At 42.4% G+C, this 18285-nt stretch overlaps 1 protein-coding gene across 2 annotated transcripts in view; it reads right to left on the bottom strand.

Annotated features, from left to right (window-relative positions):
• add3a (adducin 3 (gamma) a) overlaps nucleotides 1-18285 on the bottom strand; it is a 134582-nt gene that overhangs the window by 5850 nt on the left and 110447 nt on the right. For both annotated transcript variants that reach the window (XM_080722195.1, XM_080722194.1), the window contains exons 10-14: nucleotides 17747-18004; nucleotides 16261-16365; nucleotides 14622-14708; nucleotides 10252-10357; nucleotides 2756-2848 (exon numbers count right to left, since the gene is read on the bottom strand). In XM_080722195.1, the coding sequence (XP_080578321.1) occupies nucleotides 2756-2848; nucleotides 10252-10357; nucleotides 14622-14708; nucleotides 16261-16365; nucleotides 17747-18004 (649 nt within the window). The remainder of the gene's footprint in view (nucleotides 1-2755; nucleotides 2849-10251; nucleotides 10358-14621; nucleotides 14709-16260; nucleotides 16366-17746; nucleotides 18005-18285) is intronic.

The following is an 18285-nucleotide window of genomic DNA, read 5'->3' as shown; positions in this document are numbered from 1 at the left end:
TTCAGATTTAGTCTTAGTCTTTTGTATAACAGCATTTAGTTTTAGTACTATTTTAGTCATCTGAAACTTTTAGCCTTGGTCCAGTCTTAATCAACAAAAAATAAAAAAATTATCTCTGCTGTCGGGCCGAAACCTCCTAACTCCAAAATGTTCATTTTCGGTAAAATGAGCTCAAGTGGAGTTAGGAGGTTTTGACCGAAGGGCTTTTTACTACTTTTCATTGGTTCAATATTATTTTAACCAACACACAGACATAGAGGGTGTTCAATAGCACATATTTATGAAAAAAAAGAGAGTTAGCTGGTTAGCTGGTTTGGCAGAACGTGTGGAGTTAGGAGGTTTTGTCCCAAGCACTTTTTACTACTTTCCATTGGTTCAATATTATTTTAACGAAAACTCAGATGTAAAGGGTGTTCAATAGCCTTGATTTATGCCAAAAAAAAATCAAAAACCTCAAAAATGGAGTTAAGAGGTTTTGGCCAGACAGTGACGAATTATGGTCTTAGTCTTTTAGTTTTAGTCTTAGTCAACAAAATGAATCTGATACAATAGATACAAAAACCAGGGCATTCTAGTGTTCTTTTTATCTTGATATAGGCTGCCACCCCTTGGCTTGGCCAGCTGTTTTAGCTTTAGCCTTTTGGCTTAGAATATACTGTGGTGAGTAGCACGTCCTGAAGTGGGACCAGGCTGTGCTCTGGGAACCAATCTACTGCGTACGTTTTGGATTTTGTCTTTTAAGCAAGACACACACTCAACTAGGGCATTCACGAATAGTGATTTTTTGTATTCGAATTATTCAACCTCAAAGTATTCGAATAGTCGAATATTCAACAGGACTGGCCAAACTGTCAAATATTAAGTAAGCAAGAGGCGAACATTGTGAAAATAGCCGATCTACATGCTCACAACGCCTCGCGTTGCGAGGCGTTGTGAGCATGTAGATCTGCTATTTTCACAATATTTATCTGCGGAACAGAGTCACATTAAATGTAATGCCTGCAATTCCAAGTGCTTGTCAGGGTGGGGGTCCCCAGTTCAAATATGTTTATTTTGGGGGTCACGGCCTAAAAAGGTTTGAAAACCCCTGGTATAGAGCATTAACAAATGCATCCACCAGGGGTATTGGCAACTCATATGACTCTTCCTATCTAGCCAAGCTTTATAAACTATATCTTTTTTTAAATGTTTAACAATTTAAAAAAAAGCGAATATTCGACTTCGGTGAACAACGTGGAATAGTGACTTTGTTTTTGAGTGACTTTTTCTAACCCTAACCCTTTGATTCAAATATTTGGTGAATGCCCTACACTCATCATCTCATACCCAGACGCAGCAATCCCTCCTCTCTGACCCTAATAACCCCCGTGGCTGCTCTACATATTTCGTAAAAACCCACGGTGACCTGATAGCCTAGTGAATGTGGCCGCTGCAGTGGTGGCTCCACCCCATTCCATTAATGACTGTTCATGTTAACAGTCCATTCCTCTGTGATGTAATAGTAGAGAGAATGGAGGACACGGGGCGTCCTGTTACTACACTAAATAACACTCCTTTCAGGACCTGCTCGGGCCTGTTTTCATCTGGGACAATGGACGCACTGTGACATCAAAAGAGCCTTGCACAACAATTGACCCCGTTTCTCTGGCCACGGAATGACATCAACCGGTTGACCTTGGATCGGTGGCGTCTTCTGATGTGTTTTTCTTTCTTTTGTCCCGTCCCGTGCAGCCTGTGTGTGTGTGTGTGTGTGCGTGTGTGCGTGTGTGTGTGTGTGTGTGTGTGTGTGTGTGTGTGTGTGTGTGTGTGTGTGTGTGTGTGTGTGTGTGAACTGACAGGAAGTCGATCTGAGGCTGTTTGTTTTATTTTTAAGATATTTTTGGGGGGGTATAAAAAAAAAAAAAAAACACACAGTGCAGCAAATGGCCCGGCCAGGAATCGAACTTCGTTGGTTTGGGCAGTGGTTCTCCAAAGTGGATCCCAGGGACTCTGTGGGTTCCTTAATGGGGTCTAAATTGACCCATAAAAGTTTGTAACTCTAACAGTATACAAATGGAACCAAATGAACCCTGACGGGTCCATTTGGTTCCATTTGTATACTGTCAGAGTTAAGGGGAGACCTTGAAATTTAAGTTTTAATATTGAACCAATGAAAAGTAGTTTAATATTGAACCAATGAAAAGTAGTAAAAAACTCCACTTGAGCTCATTTTCCCGAAAATGAACATTTTGGAGTTGGGCGGTTTCGGCCCGACAGCAGATATATACAGATCCTTCTCGAACAATTAGAATATTGTGTAAAAGTACATTTTCTTGAAACTGTCATATATTTCTTGAAACTTTCATATATTCTAGATACATTGGACATTCAGTGAATTATTCCAACCCTTTTTTTGTGGCATAGGCCTACATCTCATGAATTTCAAAAGTCCATATTTCAAAATATTACACTATTACATGAAACCACTCAAAACAAGGATTTATAATAGCGAAATGTCAACCTTCTGAAGTCAGAGTTGTTTGAAAACAATGGGAAGTTTCCGAAGTCAGTTATGATTTGGGGTGCTATGGCATCTGCAATGCTTTTTCACACAATATTCTAATTTTTGGAGAAGGATCTCTATACTGTAGCTATAATGTGCTCTGCATGGTTTAGTACAGTTACTGCGTTGTTGAGCACACCGCTCACACACTCTAGCGGAGGGAGAGAAAAAAATAACACATTGTGAAGCAAGTGTCTTGGAAGTGGGATATACCTTCTTTAGCTGGAGTGCTTTGTGGGGACTGGGTGAGAGACAGAGACTGAGACAGAGTGGAACCGTCGTCGGAGGTTAGTTCGTGCTCGCCATCTGCAGGGGGGGTTGGTGAGGGGTGGGGGGGATGCGGAGGGTAAGGTGGGGAGGAGGGTGAGGCAATGGTGTGGGTGAGGGGGGTTGATGGGTAGTGTGGTATAGTAGGGGATAGACAACGTGGGGGTATAGGTTGAGAGATTAGTGACAACACACATGTTAGAAACAGGCCATGCACAGATTATTTGTTATTATTCAAATCTTTTTTTGACCACTTTCAAACTGGCATCCTAAATGGGAGCAAACACGCCGGCTGCGGACGGCACGTGGACATTTTTCACCACGCGGCGACGCCCTGGAAAATGGAACAGTGGCGTATCGGAGCGGCGGGGCGAGGTATGAACTCGCGTCTGCGAGCGTCTGACGCCACGCCGCCGCCGGTGTGGGTAGGTTCATTGAAAATAATGGGGTCGGCTGTTTTGATGCGCGCCGTCCACTGCCGGTCTGTACCCCCCTTTATTTTGGGCATGTCATTATATAGGTGAAATATTGTTTTTAAATTAAATAAATGACAATTATCCTAAAATAGCACAAGCAGCAGATCTATCTGTAAGCTAGCAAATTGTCTATTTTCAAAAAGTATAACAAAAGACATAACAGTCTCAAACCATTCAAACCGGGAAAGCATCTGTGTCATTTTAGATTTTAGCGTTGGCTATTAAAAATAGCAGATATACAAGCTCATGGCCAGACTAATATCACTGCATAGATATTAGTCTGGAATCTCTGCGTAGAACCTGCATTTCCAAGGAGCGGAATTAAAAAATGCCTCTGGTGATAAACCCGCCCCAAATTTGTACATTGGGCCCTGGTTGGTGCCCCTTCGCCTCACTTCGTGCCACGCTGCGAGCTTGTACATCTACTATTTTAGAAAATGTGTACAAAATCTGGAAAGTACTACTGATTTTAAAGGTATTTGTAGAATTGGCCTCAGGTCTTAAATGGGTTAACACTTTGCTAGCCGGCCGTACTTGCCAAACTTTTTCACATCAAGGTCCATTATTTATTCTGCATTTGAGCCGTGGACCACCATTTGAGAGATTTGAAGATTTTGTCCACAATTCCATGCTGTATTGATGATGGTAACATAGGAGAGATAACAGGCAAACGTTGATCAAAATAACAATTCTTCTACATTCTCTAATTGTGTAGACCATTTCTAAATTGACTAACGCAGGTGTTTAACAACAATTTAACTCTTGAGAATTTTCTTCCATTTTACACTATCAAGATTTAATAATAGCCCATTATGGTTACCAACTCTCCATCATCTGGCTGGGGACCACCTGGAAACCCCCTCAAGGACCACTGGTGGACCCCGTACCAGAGGTTATTTAAAGTGGTTAAATAATATGGGAAAGCTTGTTTGTTCTGTTGGTCAGTTGGGGTTTTTCCTCAGGCATTCATAGTGCTGTGGCTGTTTGTTCACAGAGGGCTGGCCTCTCCTGACAGCTCAGCGCTCAGCTCTGTTAGCGTACTGCGTGGCAGGCTGGCTCGGGTCCTACACGTTTAGGTTCAGCATCAGCCAGTGTTCAAGGGCTCTCGTTAATCATCGCTGAACGCATGACGAAGCGTAATGTGTGGGCTGCGTCCCACAACTAAATGCGTGTTCACATGTTTTACAGCCCGGCTCTGCGTTGGAGGCTTCATTAACCACTAAAAAGCCCTGTATGGTCAGTGTCGGGTGGAGACCTTGTACTGTATGTACAAAACCCTTCCTCCGTTATTATTCATGGGTTGCATTTGTACTACACCAGCCATGTTGAGGACCAACACAGGTGTTCTGATTGGCATAGAACAGGGTTCCCCAATAGGCGGCCCGCAGGCCATTTGCGGCCCGCGGGGGGCTACTGTTTGGCCCACACCAACCCCAGTAATAATGGTGGTATAAGAGCAGCAACAACACTAGTATTATCGTCGTTGTCGGGTGGAAATCTCATATCTCCAAATTTGTACGTTCTTTCGCAAATCATACTGGCCGTCGCACAAAAGTAGTGAAAACAGCAGATCTACAAGCACACAACGCCTCGCACCGCGAGGCGTTGTGTGCTTGTAGATCGGCTCTTTTTACTAGTTTAAATCATTTTTAAAATGATAAATTCAAAACGAACGGTTTTGGACATACAAGATTTTCACCCGACAACGACGAAAACTGTCGCTGGAGTAGTGGGAACGCCGCCGTCGCCCCCTGCAATGTTGTGGCCCTCGGCTTGGTACCCTAGACATAATTCGGCCCTTGGGGAAAACTAATTGGGGAGCCCTGGCATAGAACATTAGTTCAATGCCAATGAGACAAATTGAAAATCCTGTGTTGGTCCTCAACATGGCCGTTTAGGACTACAAATGCAACCCATGAATTGTGACTGTAGGTCTCAGTTAACTATGAAAACCGTCACAACTTGTCAGTAACGTCGGTGCCTAACGCCTCAATGTCTATAGCTGACCTATGACATCAGATTCTTGCGACATCACATTGTGACATCATGTTCCGTCCTTGTCCCTTCCCTTGTATGCCCATATATGGAGATCCCTGATGTCATCAATATTAATATTTCGCGAGACATCGCGGGATGGGCACTAAATGAGTTAACTTGGAATGCCCATATATGGACATATTGTGTGAGTCTCATGTGGTCTATAACATAAGACATCTATGATGCCAGACGTCAGTTATATCTATATTTGGGGGAAATATTTTGTCCACATTTTGTCCAACTTAAACAACCAATCGCAACTCGAATCACACTTGAAATTAATTCAGTCCTTAATTCAGCCGAAGGGCGAGGTCGCTTTTCACCCTTAGGCGTCTTACTGGTTATTATATATTTTTTTAAATTGTTAAAATAGCCGATCTACAAGCTCACAACGCGTTCAGATGCGACACGCTGTGAGCTTGTAGATCTGTTATTTTTCACTACTTTTGTCCGACACTTTTGCATGATGAAGTAGGGCATTAAAGTGATCCCTGGCTAATACGACAAATATGCCTTCATACATTATAATTGTCTTCTATAACTACAATGTATAATTAAAAACACCTTAAATATTTTATTTCTTCTAGAAATAGCTAATCTTTCACTCAATAGGGGAAATGCCTGTCGCAAGTTGATGATGTCATACATGTCATGTGTGATCTATCCTTATGGAATTTATGGCATGACTGTGCAAAAAACACATTTGAAATATTGATTTGATGCTCATATTAACCATAGGAAGTATACGTTTGTTTTTATTTGCACATGCATGCCATAAATTCCATAGGGATAGATCACACATGACATTTATGACATCATCAACTTGCGACGGGCATTTCCCCTGTTGAGTGAAAGATTCGCTATTTCTAGAAGAAATAAAATATTTAAGGTGTTTTATAATTTTACATTGTAGTTATAGAGGACAATTATAATGTATTAAGGCATATTTGTCGTATTAGCCAGGGATCACTTTAAGAGTTTTCCCAAAGAATTACTTATTTTCCATGGATTGCACACCCCATGAAGCCTTGAATTGGGGGAGATCTCTTTGTTTTTGTTACATTCCTAAGCCCATAATCCCATGAGCGGATGGCTGCTCATCAGAGCAGAGACTCCGCTGGTCATCAAATTATTGGATCAGGAAGGAGACAAAAACTAAGAAATCTCCATGAATTCAGGCTTCATGGGGTGTGTAATTGATAGAACATGTCATTTCTTGTGTGAACTACTCCTTTAATTGATGAAAAAACATACAAAGTTGACATATATGGAGATGCATCTTTTTTATTATATCATTATACGATGGATACCTAAAATAGACGATCTGCAAGCTCACAACATGTAGTGGTGGATCTTTTGGATCAGTGGTTCCCAAACCTTTTAGCTTGTGAAAAAGAGAGATTTTATGTATCCCCGCTACCCAAACTAGTGAAAACAGCAGATCTGCAAGCACACAACACTTGCACAATCGGCTATTTTCACTACTCATGGCATTTCTTCGTTTTTCTTAGATTTCTTCATGAAAAACATAGCTTTTTTTTGGGGAATGTTTTTTGAAAATCTTTTGAAACAAAAAAACAAAATATCGGAAACAAAGAAAAAGGGACCCATAAAAATCTGTCTGCGATCCATAAATGGGTCCCGACCCAGTGTTTGGGAAACAGTGATGTAGATCATCTACTATTTTTTTACACATTGAATTTTCTTCCTCCTATAATGACATGCCCTGACTGGGGGACACACAACACTGTACTCTCATTTGCATATCTTACGCACGTTTATTCCCATGCCATTTCAACACATATATTATTATCATGTTAATAGTTAGCAAGCACAGAGTCACAGCTCATTCATATATACAACACAGCACACACACACATGCAGTAGCACAGGGAGCTCTGTAAAACAAGCACTAATATAGTAGAGCTGTCACGATTACAAATTTCAAATTGTAGATTAACACAAATAATAAACAATTTAACATACTTAATTGGGTTTGTCATTTAGGCTTCATAATCATTAACTGCACAGGGAAGATTACTGACCTATTTAATAATGTTTTACTTTAAATGTAAATGTGAAAACAGCAGAAATAGCAGATCTACAAGCTTACAACGCGTCACTTCGTGACACGTTGTAAGCTTGTAGATCTGCTATTTCTGCAATTTTTCAACATTTTCAGCATGGAAACGATTATGACGATTGTGCAAAATAATGGCGATTATCTCAAATAATTGCAATTAGACGATTATGTAATAATTGTGACAGGACTACTAATATGTGTCATGTTATACATTCTGTGCATCTCATCACATTCACAGCCACAGATAGAGCTCTACCACAGTGGCTGATAATCTGCCATGATGAGATCCTAACAAGTGGGACAATATAAAAGATCATGTTTATCTGTGACACGCTTCCCAAACAAAGAGCTGCTTAGTGAAAGCTAGCCTTTGATTGATTGTTGAATAGAATCACTCCGGTTCATTTTAGGTGAAAAGAAAAATTGCCTTTTCTTCTTCTTCTGTCGTGTATCATCGTTCTTGATGATTGGGTTCTTGATGATCGCGGTGTGAGGAGTTTTATTAAAATGTTATTGCCAGTATTATAAAAAGAAAAAAGTGGGTTCTATATTAAATGATTTTGAAACGGTTGTGTGAACTGGGTCTCTAGCATGATATGTACAATCTTCTAATATGTACTTATGCATATTATTATGCAGTATAATAAAAGTGAAGTTAATGAAATTACAACATTCAATTCCATTCCAAAGCCAGTTTGCTTCCGATTAAAAACGCCAATGGGGAGACATATATTTTTAAGTTGATCACTTTGACAAACTGACTTCCCTATCACCAAATAACGTCAAAAGATTTCAAGATATTTCCGCATCGCAAGGCATCGTGAGCTCGTAGATTTTGGCCATTTTCACAACCGGTATTTCAAATAATAATAAAAAAAGGAACAGTGTCAAACTCACAAGCTTTCCACCCGACAGCAAAACGTATACTGTACTTTACATCTATATATATGTGTGTGTGCATTAGGCCGCTCCAGACGGTCTCCAGCCTGTGTTATGATTGGCCACTGGGGAGGCCTGGAGCTGCGGGGGTGAACAGTGTCATAGCAACCAGCTCCACTCATGTGGCGGTGTGAGGACCTGCTGTCAGGCCAGCGTCTGCCTGCTTTAGTCACGTTGAGAGCCTCGCGCACACGCACGCACGCACGCACACACACACACATGCACGCACGCAAGCACACACGCACGCACGCACGCACGCGCACACACACACACGTCACACACACGCACGCACGCACGCAAGCACACACGCGCGCGCACACACACACCCTCTCAAACACGCATGCATATGGAAAACGCACATTCATACCGTCGCTGTCGGGTGGAAACCTTGTATGTCCAAAACCCTTTCGTATCTATCACTTTAAGAAAACCATTTAAACTAGTGGAAATAGCCGATCTGCAAGCACACAACGCCTCGCAACATAGATCTGCTATTTTCACTAGTTTTGTGCGGGCAGTCGTGTGTGATGAAGCAGGGCTTTGCTTTACGGAAAGACGTACACATTTGAAACTTGGGAGATACGAGGTTTCTGCCCGACGGTGACGAGATATACATGCTGCACACGATCGCATGCATGAGCGGACGAGCACGCACGCGCCCGGTCATGTACATGCGCGTGCGCACTCTCGCTCAAACACACACACACACAAACACGTTTGTTTTACTATGCTTGTGAGGCCATTATGATTTGAGGACGGCGATTTTTATGAATGCCAAATTAACAGTAAGTAGAACATCGCCCATCTACAAGCTCACACCACATGGATCAGCTATTTTTGGCATTGAATAAATCAGGTATTACTACACACCTAACCTCTAAATTCTACTATATTTGCGGGGACATTTTGGACCTCACAAATATGGTTAAACGGAGCACACACACACACTCGACACACGATTGACTAACTGCAGCAATACATGGCCTGCAGTGTAGTGGACGACCCCCCCTCAGTATCCATTCATTATTGATTTTTCCTCTGCTTCAATGAAAGGCATTGGAACGGAGGGCTAATATAATTAGCATCGACCGCGCTCCACAACCCTGTGCGCGTGCGTGTATGTGTGTGTGTGCGTGCGTGCAGGTTAAGTATACATGTGCGTGCTCAGAAATGCAAGGCAGCGTGTTAGAATATAGAGGTTGTCCACTGGGAATGTTTGCTAAGGAGATGTTTTCCGGTAAGACGGTGCTGCTTGGCTGGGCCCTTGTTTGTTGTTGAGACTATAGTGTGTGTGTGTACGAGTACAGTAGGTGTGTCCATGCATGCATTAACATATAATTGCTGTCGGGCAGAAACCTTGCGTCTCGATATTTCAACTTTTTTCATGTCCTCTTTCGTTCTATGAGAGTGCTGTGGGAAAAGGATCAACAAGACTGCACTCTGACGAGGAGCGAACTTGCGCCTTTTCTTAAGTGAGTCTTTCTGTAAACCTTCTACCATAGGTGATTTCACAAAATGTTTAAAAAAAATGTCATAGTTAAAAAATAAAAAATAAATGTTAGAAACATAATCAGTTTATGTATGTATGTATATATGTATACATGTGTATACATGTGTATACATATATATATGGGTGTGTGTGTGTGTGTGTGGTGGGTTTATGTGCATGATGTGTGTATATCGTCACTGTCGGGCAGAAACCTTGCATCTCAGTAAAGCCCTGCCTCACCATACAGGAGTGTCGCACAAAACTAGTGAAAATAGCAGATCTACAAGCACACAACGCCTCGCGAATAGATACCGTTGTGTGCTTTTTAAAAACAATGAATTCAAAACGAACGTTTTTCAGACATACAAGGTTTCCAAGCCGACAACGAGGAGGATATGTGTGTGTGCGTGTGTCGTACCGTGGAGGCCCAGACTGGTCCTCTCGTGGTGCTCCTGAGCCGCCAGCTCACTGAAGGGGTTGGGAGGCAGGGGGGCCATCTGCTCCTCCTCTGTGGGCACGTATGGCTGGGAGGAGGAGGTGACAGGAGTTAGCAAGGGAGCGGGATCATGCACACACTCACACGCACACACACACATGCACACACACACACACGCACGGACACACAGAGTTTGTTGCGACCATAGGTCGCAGTTAACTAGACCCGTCGCAATTATTACATAATCGTCTAATCGTAATTATTTGACGTTATCGCAATTATTTTTTTGTCATAATCGTTTTCATGTTGAGAAATGTTCATGTATTTTCAAACATTTAAAAAAAGAGTGGAAATAGCAGATCTACAAGCTCGCGATGCGTTGTGAGCTTGTAGATCGGCTATTTCCACTATCAATGTTCTTTTTTTAAGTATGAAGTTGTCAAGTATGTCAGTAATTTCTTTGTATATTTAGGTTATCTGTCATATCTGCCATGTGCAACTTCAAAGCCTAAAAGCCAAACAGAATTGTAATTGTCAACGACAACACAATTAAATCGTTGAACTACATTTAATCGTCATGTAAAATGTCATAATCGTGACAGCCCCACAGTTAACTATGAAAACCGGCACATCTTGTCTGCATCTTGTCCATGAGTAAAGCCCTTTGCACACAGGCGCGTTTATCCGTACGGATAAAACGGACAATTTCACTTTTTAAAAAGAAAACAATGATTCTCTACGACCTCATGAACACCGGATCCGAATTGGCCGTGCGACGAGTGGCTGCGGCCGTGCGTCTTTTTCTCGATCGAACCCAGTTCGATTCGTGCGTCTTGTCGCATGCGGTAAAAAACTCATCACTCCTTTTATGACTCCTTTTGGGATCTGCAGCGCCGATTCCGCACAGCATTGCACACCAAATCCAATGCGTTTTATTCATGCAGCAAACGAAAAAAACACAACTGTCCTGTGTGCAAAGGGCTTAACGCCTCAATGTATATAGCCGCTGACCTGTTGTGACATCACATTGTTGACTATTGTTGTGCCATCACCCCATCAAAGATCAAACCCTGGACATCCATATATGGAGCTGACCTCTACATCTGATTCACTGATGATGCCCTGTTAGGGCAACCACACTAATAGAATCCCTTTTATGCCCATCAATATTAAGCCCATATCTGGGAATGCCCATACAATAGAATCCCTTTTATGTCTGCGCGACCTCGCTTTTCACCCTTAGGCGTCTTACTGGTATTACTGTAATTGTGAGGATGTGAACGTCTTAGCATGGAAATTTAACCAATGCAATTTCTTGGGTGTCATTATTTTTACCGTAACCCTAAAGACCAAAATAAGCTGATCTACAACGCGAGCTTGTAGATCTGCTATTTTCGGTGTGCAACGCTCATGCACAAATAAGTATAAATCAGGGATAACCCAAACCCTTACCTTAAAACCCAATCTCCACATGTCTAATCCTAGTCCTGAACAGAATCATTTTCGAATTCTAACACTAAAAATCTTAACCCTAACCCTAAAAACCATGAAAACATCCATTTCTTTTGCGAGTACCAGGAAAATGGTCTTCACAATGTCTATTTCTCAAAGCGTGTGCACACAAACACACACACACACACACACACACACACACACACACACACACACACACACACACACACACACACACCCTCTGAGACAACCCCTGCAGTCTGTCTCTCTCACACAAACACACTTATAATTGAGCACACATTACATGCACACATACACGGCCCCACACACATACACTTTGAGAGACAGATATATAATCGAACGTATATCGCGCACACGCGCGCGCACACACACACACACACACGCACGCACGCACACACACACACACAATTAGGCTGTCACACATGCCCACTTAATTACAGAGCATGCGAGCAGTCATAGAATGAAACAATAAGAGCGTCGACCACATTACACACGGTACTTATTTAAGACACCCTCTACTATATGCATTCACATGAAGTGAAGTGAAATGTACAGACGCTCATGTCCAATACGATACAGCTTTAAAGGAGGACTATAAAACGGGGGGGTTCCCCTGACAACATAACCAGACATTCACTGGGTTTTATATGAGGAGTGGTGTCACATGCAACGAACATGAAAACACACAAACACACACATGCCCACAGAAAAGGCTTGTGAAGTGGCAGGCCTGTTTAGCTCATGTCTATTTCATACACTGGTCTAGGGATGGGACGATAAGCCATATTATCGTTTACCGTGATAAAAAAACACTCACGATAATTGTATCGTGGAGATTTAATTTATCGTGATGCACTGGGATCAATTCACCTTTTATTTGCCGAGCTGCATATCCGGTACCACTTAAACCCTCTAGAATTGGTAAAAGGTACTTATAATATACGTACTTGATACAGTCTTTTTTTTCACTCTCTATCAAATGTCTTTGCCAAAAAATAGCCGATCTACAAGCTCACAGCGCGTCGCAAGCGACGCGCTGTGAGCTTGTAGATCTGCAATTTTTTGGCAAATGTTCCGCCACAGGATAATGGATTTGATTATCGCGATAATATCTTAAATCGTGATTTCTTTTGTCACAATAGTCGTGATATGAAAGGTTCATATCGTCCCATCCCTAATTCATACACTGGTGTTCTGCACAGAAATTAGCAGATCTAGCGGTGAGCTTGTAGATCGGCTATTTCCGGCGCACGGCCCTGCGCGGAAAGGGGTATGAGTCAAACCTTACTGTGCACAACCACTAAAAACCAGTCATGCTCTAAGAAATTATCTCACAACAGGAACAAAAACCGTATGATATAATGTGAAAAATGTGTCATTCCAAAATATAGCGCTTTAAAATGTTATGTACTGAATGCCAACTGAATCCATCAAACCAAACATCACTGCAAACTGAAAAACACTGAAACACCAGTAGATATTTACCATTATTTTTACTCTCACAGGGTCCTTCCAAGGCAAAAACACACACACAACCAGGTATGAAAACGTTAGAATCAAAATGAGTTAAATGTCTTCGCTTTTTAATGCGCTAGGACCTAAATAAAACCTAGAGTCTAGGTTTTATTTACTTGTCAACTGGTCTATTTGTAACCCTAGTTGCTTGCAGAATGCATGCAATGTCTCCATCTAGTGGTGATATGTGGTAATACAACATTAGGTAGAATTATAGTTATTCTCTGTCGCTTTCAAGTACATTTCTCAGTTCAGAATTGATATCCTCAAGCTACTTGTTCAAAATCATGTAATCTACTCACTTGTGCACATAATTTCCTACTCTTTTTAACAAATGCCAAATGCTTTGGCACCTTCATGCAAACTATGATGTAAATGTGTCCCCAGGACATTGTTGTGTTATCATTACAAAAATGTTTTACTGTACCTAAATGCTGTTTACATTTTGTGACTATCAAAGTATTCAATCAATTAATTAAACTCATGTTCATTGACAAATATTTACATTTGAGAAATGAACTGTAGGGATGTTCATATTGTTTAGAGAAATGCACTTAGTGCTTTGCAAATCATATGACTCAAGAAATGTACTTAAGTGACTGAGAAAAACTGTAACAAACTAGGTTAGCGTTAGTCTATTACTTATTTACTTGTTACAAACATACATACAGACAGACATACAGACAGACAGACAGACAGACAGACAGACAGACAGACAGACAGACAGACAGACAGACAGACAGACAGACAGACAGACAGACAGACAGACAGACAGTATCTTTCTAAATGGCATTAAATGCCATTCATCCTTACTGTCAGTCTGTTCTAGGCCGCGAGAATGGACTATTCCATTGGTGTGTTTTTGTATTATTGCGGACTGATGGTATTGCTGCAGTGTTACTGTCTTATAAAGCAGTGTTTCTCAACCACTGTGCCTGGGGACCTTTGGTGTGCCCCTGAGAAGGGTCAAGTGTGCCCCTTGAAACTGCTTGAAAGCCAGTATTGTATTCATCATTTTAAAAATGATTTAAACTAGTGAAAACAGCCGATCTACAAGCACACAACGCCTCGCAGTGCGAGGTGTTGTGTGCTTGTAGATCTGCTGTTTTCACTACTGTTGTGCGACAGCCTTGTATGATGAAGCAGGGCTTTACTTTGCCAAGAAACTTACAAATTTGAAACTTGGAGATACCAGAAGGTTTCTTCCCGACAGTGACAATATTTACACCTCCCGTATTATGTTGGTGTGCCCATGGATTCTTGGGACATGAAAAGTGTGCCCATGCAGAAAAAAGGTTGAGAAACACTGTTATAAAGAGATGTACAGTAAGTAGCACAGCATGCTACGTTGTCCTGACTCTCACCTGCCGTGGTGGATCTATGGGGATGCCATCCAGGTGATGAGAACGTGGTCCTGACGTCATCATGTCATACCTGTTCTGGTCTCTGATCTGTGACACAGCAACAAAAACACAGTGGATGAAATGAGGACTTGTGTTCATAGAGCTAGAAACAACTTTACAATGAACTAAATGCCAAACTCAGTATTGAAACCCCGGAAGGAGGAAGTTGTCATCTTCTCAGTTATCAGTTAAGTTATTGGTTCTCAAAGTAGGGTCCGGGGACAGCCGGGGGTCCTTGGTGGGTAACCTCGCGTCACCAGGCTTTCTCGGGGGAAAGCCTGGTATTTGTTTACTAAACAGGTCGTTTGATCCGGTCTAGACAGGATGGCAGAAGAAGCGGCGTTGCTTTGTTTTGGTTCCCAGTTTGTTTCCCCAATCCCTATTTAAATGCTAGAGGAGTGCAGTCTTGCCAGTCGCTGCAAGTTGGACTAAAAGATGGATATACCAAACAAACTGTTCAAAAAATAAGTAAAACTACGCCGCATCAAGGGTTTTATTGGGTAGGTACTAACATTATGTCATTGAGCACGGGGAATTGTTTTGGGTTAAAACTGATTCCGGTTTGGTACTTCCTGCCAAAGTGTAGTCCGTTTTGACTACAAAATGGCGCAGGACGCCATCCGCTCCCGAGTCCCGACCGGATCAAAAGCCAGAAATTGGAAGCGATCCCAGGTTACTTGGGGGGGGTATAAATAATACAACATACGCATGAGGATCAAGAGTCTCTCACGGTCCATCAAAGACGTACAAAAGAATGTTCATGGTTCTTTAAAATATGGTGATTTCCCCAGTACTCTAGACCAGTGTTTCTCAACCACTGTGCCTGGGGACCTTTGGTGTGCCCCTGAGAAGGGTCAAGTGTGGCCCTTGAAAACTGCTTGAAAGCCAGTATTGTATTTATCATTTTAATGATTTAAACTAGTGAAAATAGCCGATCTACAAGCACACAATGCCTCGCGGTGTGAGGCGTTGTGTGCTTATAGATCGGCTGTTTTCACTACTGTTGTGCGACAGCCTTGTATGATGAACTTTGCGAAGAAACGTACAAATTTTAAACTTGGGGATACAAGGTTTCTTCCCGACAGTGACGATATTTACACCTCCATATTATGTTGGTGTGCCCATGGATTCTTGGGACATGTGTCCCATGCAAAAAAAAGGTTAAGAAAAACTGCTCTAGACTAGGCAGCTATAGACAAATTTTCTTTCTCATTTTAACGACTTAATTTTTATACTTTGGGCGATCACGGCACGCTCACGGCACGTCGGACGCTTGATAACCACGCGACTTCCATAGGAAACTAATTGAAATGGCCACGTCCCACCGCCTTGCCCCGCGATTTCGACACGCTGAACAGGACCTTATGTTTCCACCAGATACCTTTCACAAATGTCCCAGAAGCAGTGAGCCCAGTTCTCTGCTAAAATACTATTTAGTATTTAGTATTTAGTATCATGTGCAGCTCGTGGAAAGCAGCCAAACAGAAGAAGCCATACTGTCATCATCCACTGGTCAATTACAATACAATATGTAATTCTAAGCTTAAAAAAAAGGACCCATCCACATACGACCTCAGTGGAGTGTTCTGTTCAGACTCACTTTGTTTCTCTTCTGCTGCACTTCACTGGGGTCTGTGTTGAGAGGGACAAACTGATTGGGGTCTTCAATCCTGATCGGGGTGCCCGTCTCCTCTGCTTTCATCCACTGCAGAAGAACAAAGGTACCATCAAGATAAAAATCAGGTCAAAAGAAACAAAACATAAATAAATCATGCGTATCAAGAGTGTCTCTCACAGTCCATCAAAGCTTGTTCATGGTTCTGTAAAATATGGTGTTTTCCCAACTACTCTAGACTAGGCAACTATAGATTAATGTCCAACTTTGCTTTGCTCTTAATATTTGAAAATGTTAAACTGCAGATCTGTAACAACAGCAACAACTGTATGATCTTCTAAAAGCACGATTAAGGCCTTCTTACAGAATTTTCCCAGACATTTTGTTATTTGTATCGTCATGGCATGACATTTTCACTTTTAATGTGATAGTAGTATAGAGTACATGCGTGCTTATGAATGATAATGGGGGCCAATTGAATAGAATGACATGCAATTCTCTGTTTTACCAATAGAGGGCATACTAACACAAGCTCTAAAACAAGGAGAGTCCTTAGGGCCAAACCAACACCAAAGTCACATGACTTTCTGAGTAGAATCATCATTATAATCCACACAAGCTGTCCATTCATGTAATACAACAATCTGTGTCATATTATCATATAAATGTTGAAAAGACATCCCCATTTCACACATATACGCATTAGAATCCTCATTGTCAATTTATTTTAACAGAGGGGTTACAAATGTAACCGTGGGCGGCCATAGCTGAATGATTAGAGAGCCTGCCTGGGAAGCCAAGAGACCCCAGGTTCAATTCCCAGCTTCAGCAATGTGTCGAAGTGTCCTTGAGCAAGACAATCAACCCATAACTGCCCCTGTATCGCCGCTGCTCCGGATACTTAGGATGTGTTAAATACAGATACCTTGTTTCACTGTGTATGCAGGACTTTTTAATACTTCTAAAATGACAAATTAAACATTGGCCAAACTGTCAAATATTAAAGGCAGAACATGTGAAAATAGCCGCTCTACATGCTCACAACGCCTCGCGTTGCGAGGCGTTGTGAGCATGTAGATCTGCTATTTTCACAATAGAACCGTGTTATACAAAATGTAATGCCTCAACTCTTAGTGCTCATCAGGGTGGGGGGGTCACCAGTTAAAATATGATTATTTGGGGGCTCGCGGCCTGAAAAGGTTGAGAACCACTGGTCCTGAGAGGGCACTTTTTACTGACGGATGAAACAGCAGGGGGGGCTCAAGCCACCTTTGATGTCTATGTGTGCACGTGCCACACACACACACACACACACACACACACACACACACACACACACACACACACACACACACACACACACACACACACACACACACACACACACACACACACACACACACACACACACACACACACACACACACACACACACACACACACACACACACACACTCTCTCTCTGACTCACCATGGTGGTGCGGGAGTGGTGGTAGCGGTCGTCGTTGGCCTCCACGCTGACCTTGGTGTAGCTGTTGGGGGAGTTGAGCCAGCGCGTCTTCTCCCTCTGCTGCCTCTGCTGGAGGAACTTGAAGGGCAGCCGCGTGGCGCCCTCGCCGTCCTCCTCGAACATGAAGGCTGTGACGGTGGCCGGGATCTCCACCTCGCTCTTGTGTCGCGGCTTGTCCCGCACGATGGGGTGCCGGTAGGCGTAGCCCGTCCTGTAGCCCTGGGTGGAGAGAGAGACAGAGAGAGAGGGGACCGAAATGTTCAATAGGTGCTCTGGTGCAGGGCTGCAAGAGCTGTTGTGGACACCTCTGTTCATGATCGGGAGAGTATTTTTTGCAGGTCTTTCAGTCCGAGTGGATCAAAAAAGCAACTGGGTTAAGCACCGTTGGTCCGACCAGTTTAACATTCACCAGGTTAGCATTCACCAGCGTTCGTTTTAATGAGGTGTATCTCCGTCCCCCCGACTTCCGTCACCTCCGTGCAGCCAATCACAAGCTTCCG

The sequence above is a fragment of the Nannobrachium achirus genome (genome assembly GCF_963921795.1).
Source record: "Nannobrachium achirus genome assembly, chromosome: 3".
NCBI classification, from domain to species: domain Eukaryota; kingdom Metazoa; phylum Chordata; class Actinopteri; order Myctophiformes; family Myctophidae; genus Nannobrachium; species Nannobrachium achirus.
The sequence above is the reverse complement of the archived record's forward strand: the minus strand, read 5'-3'. Positions and strand labels throughout refer to the sequence as shown.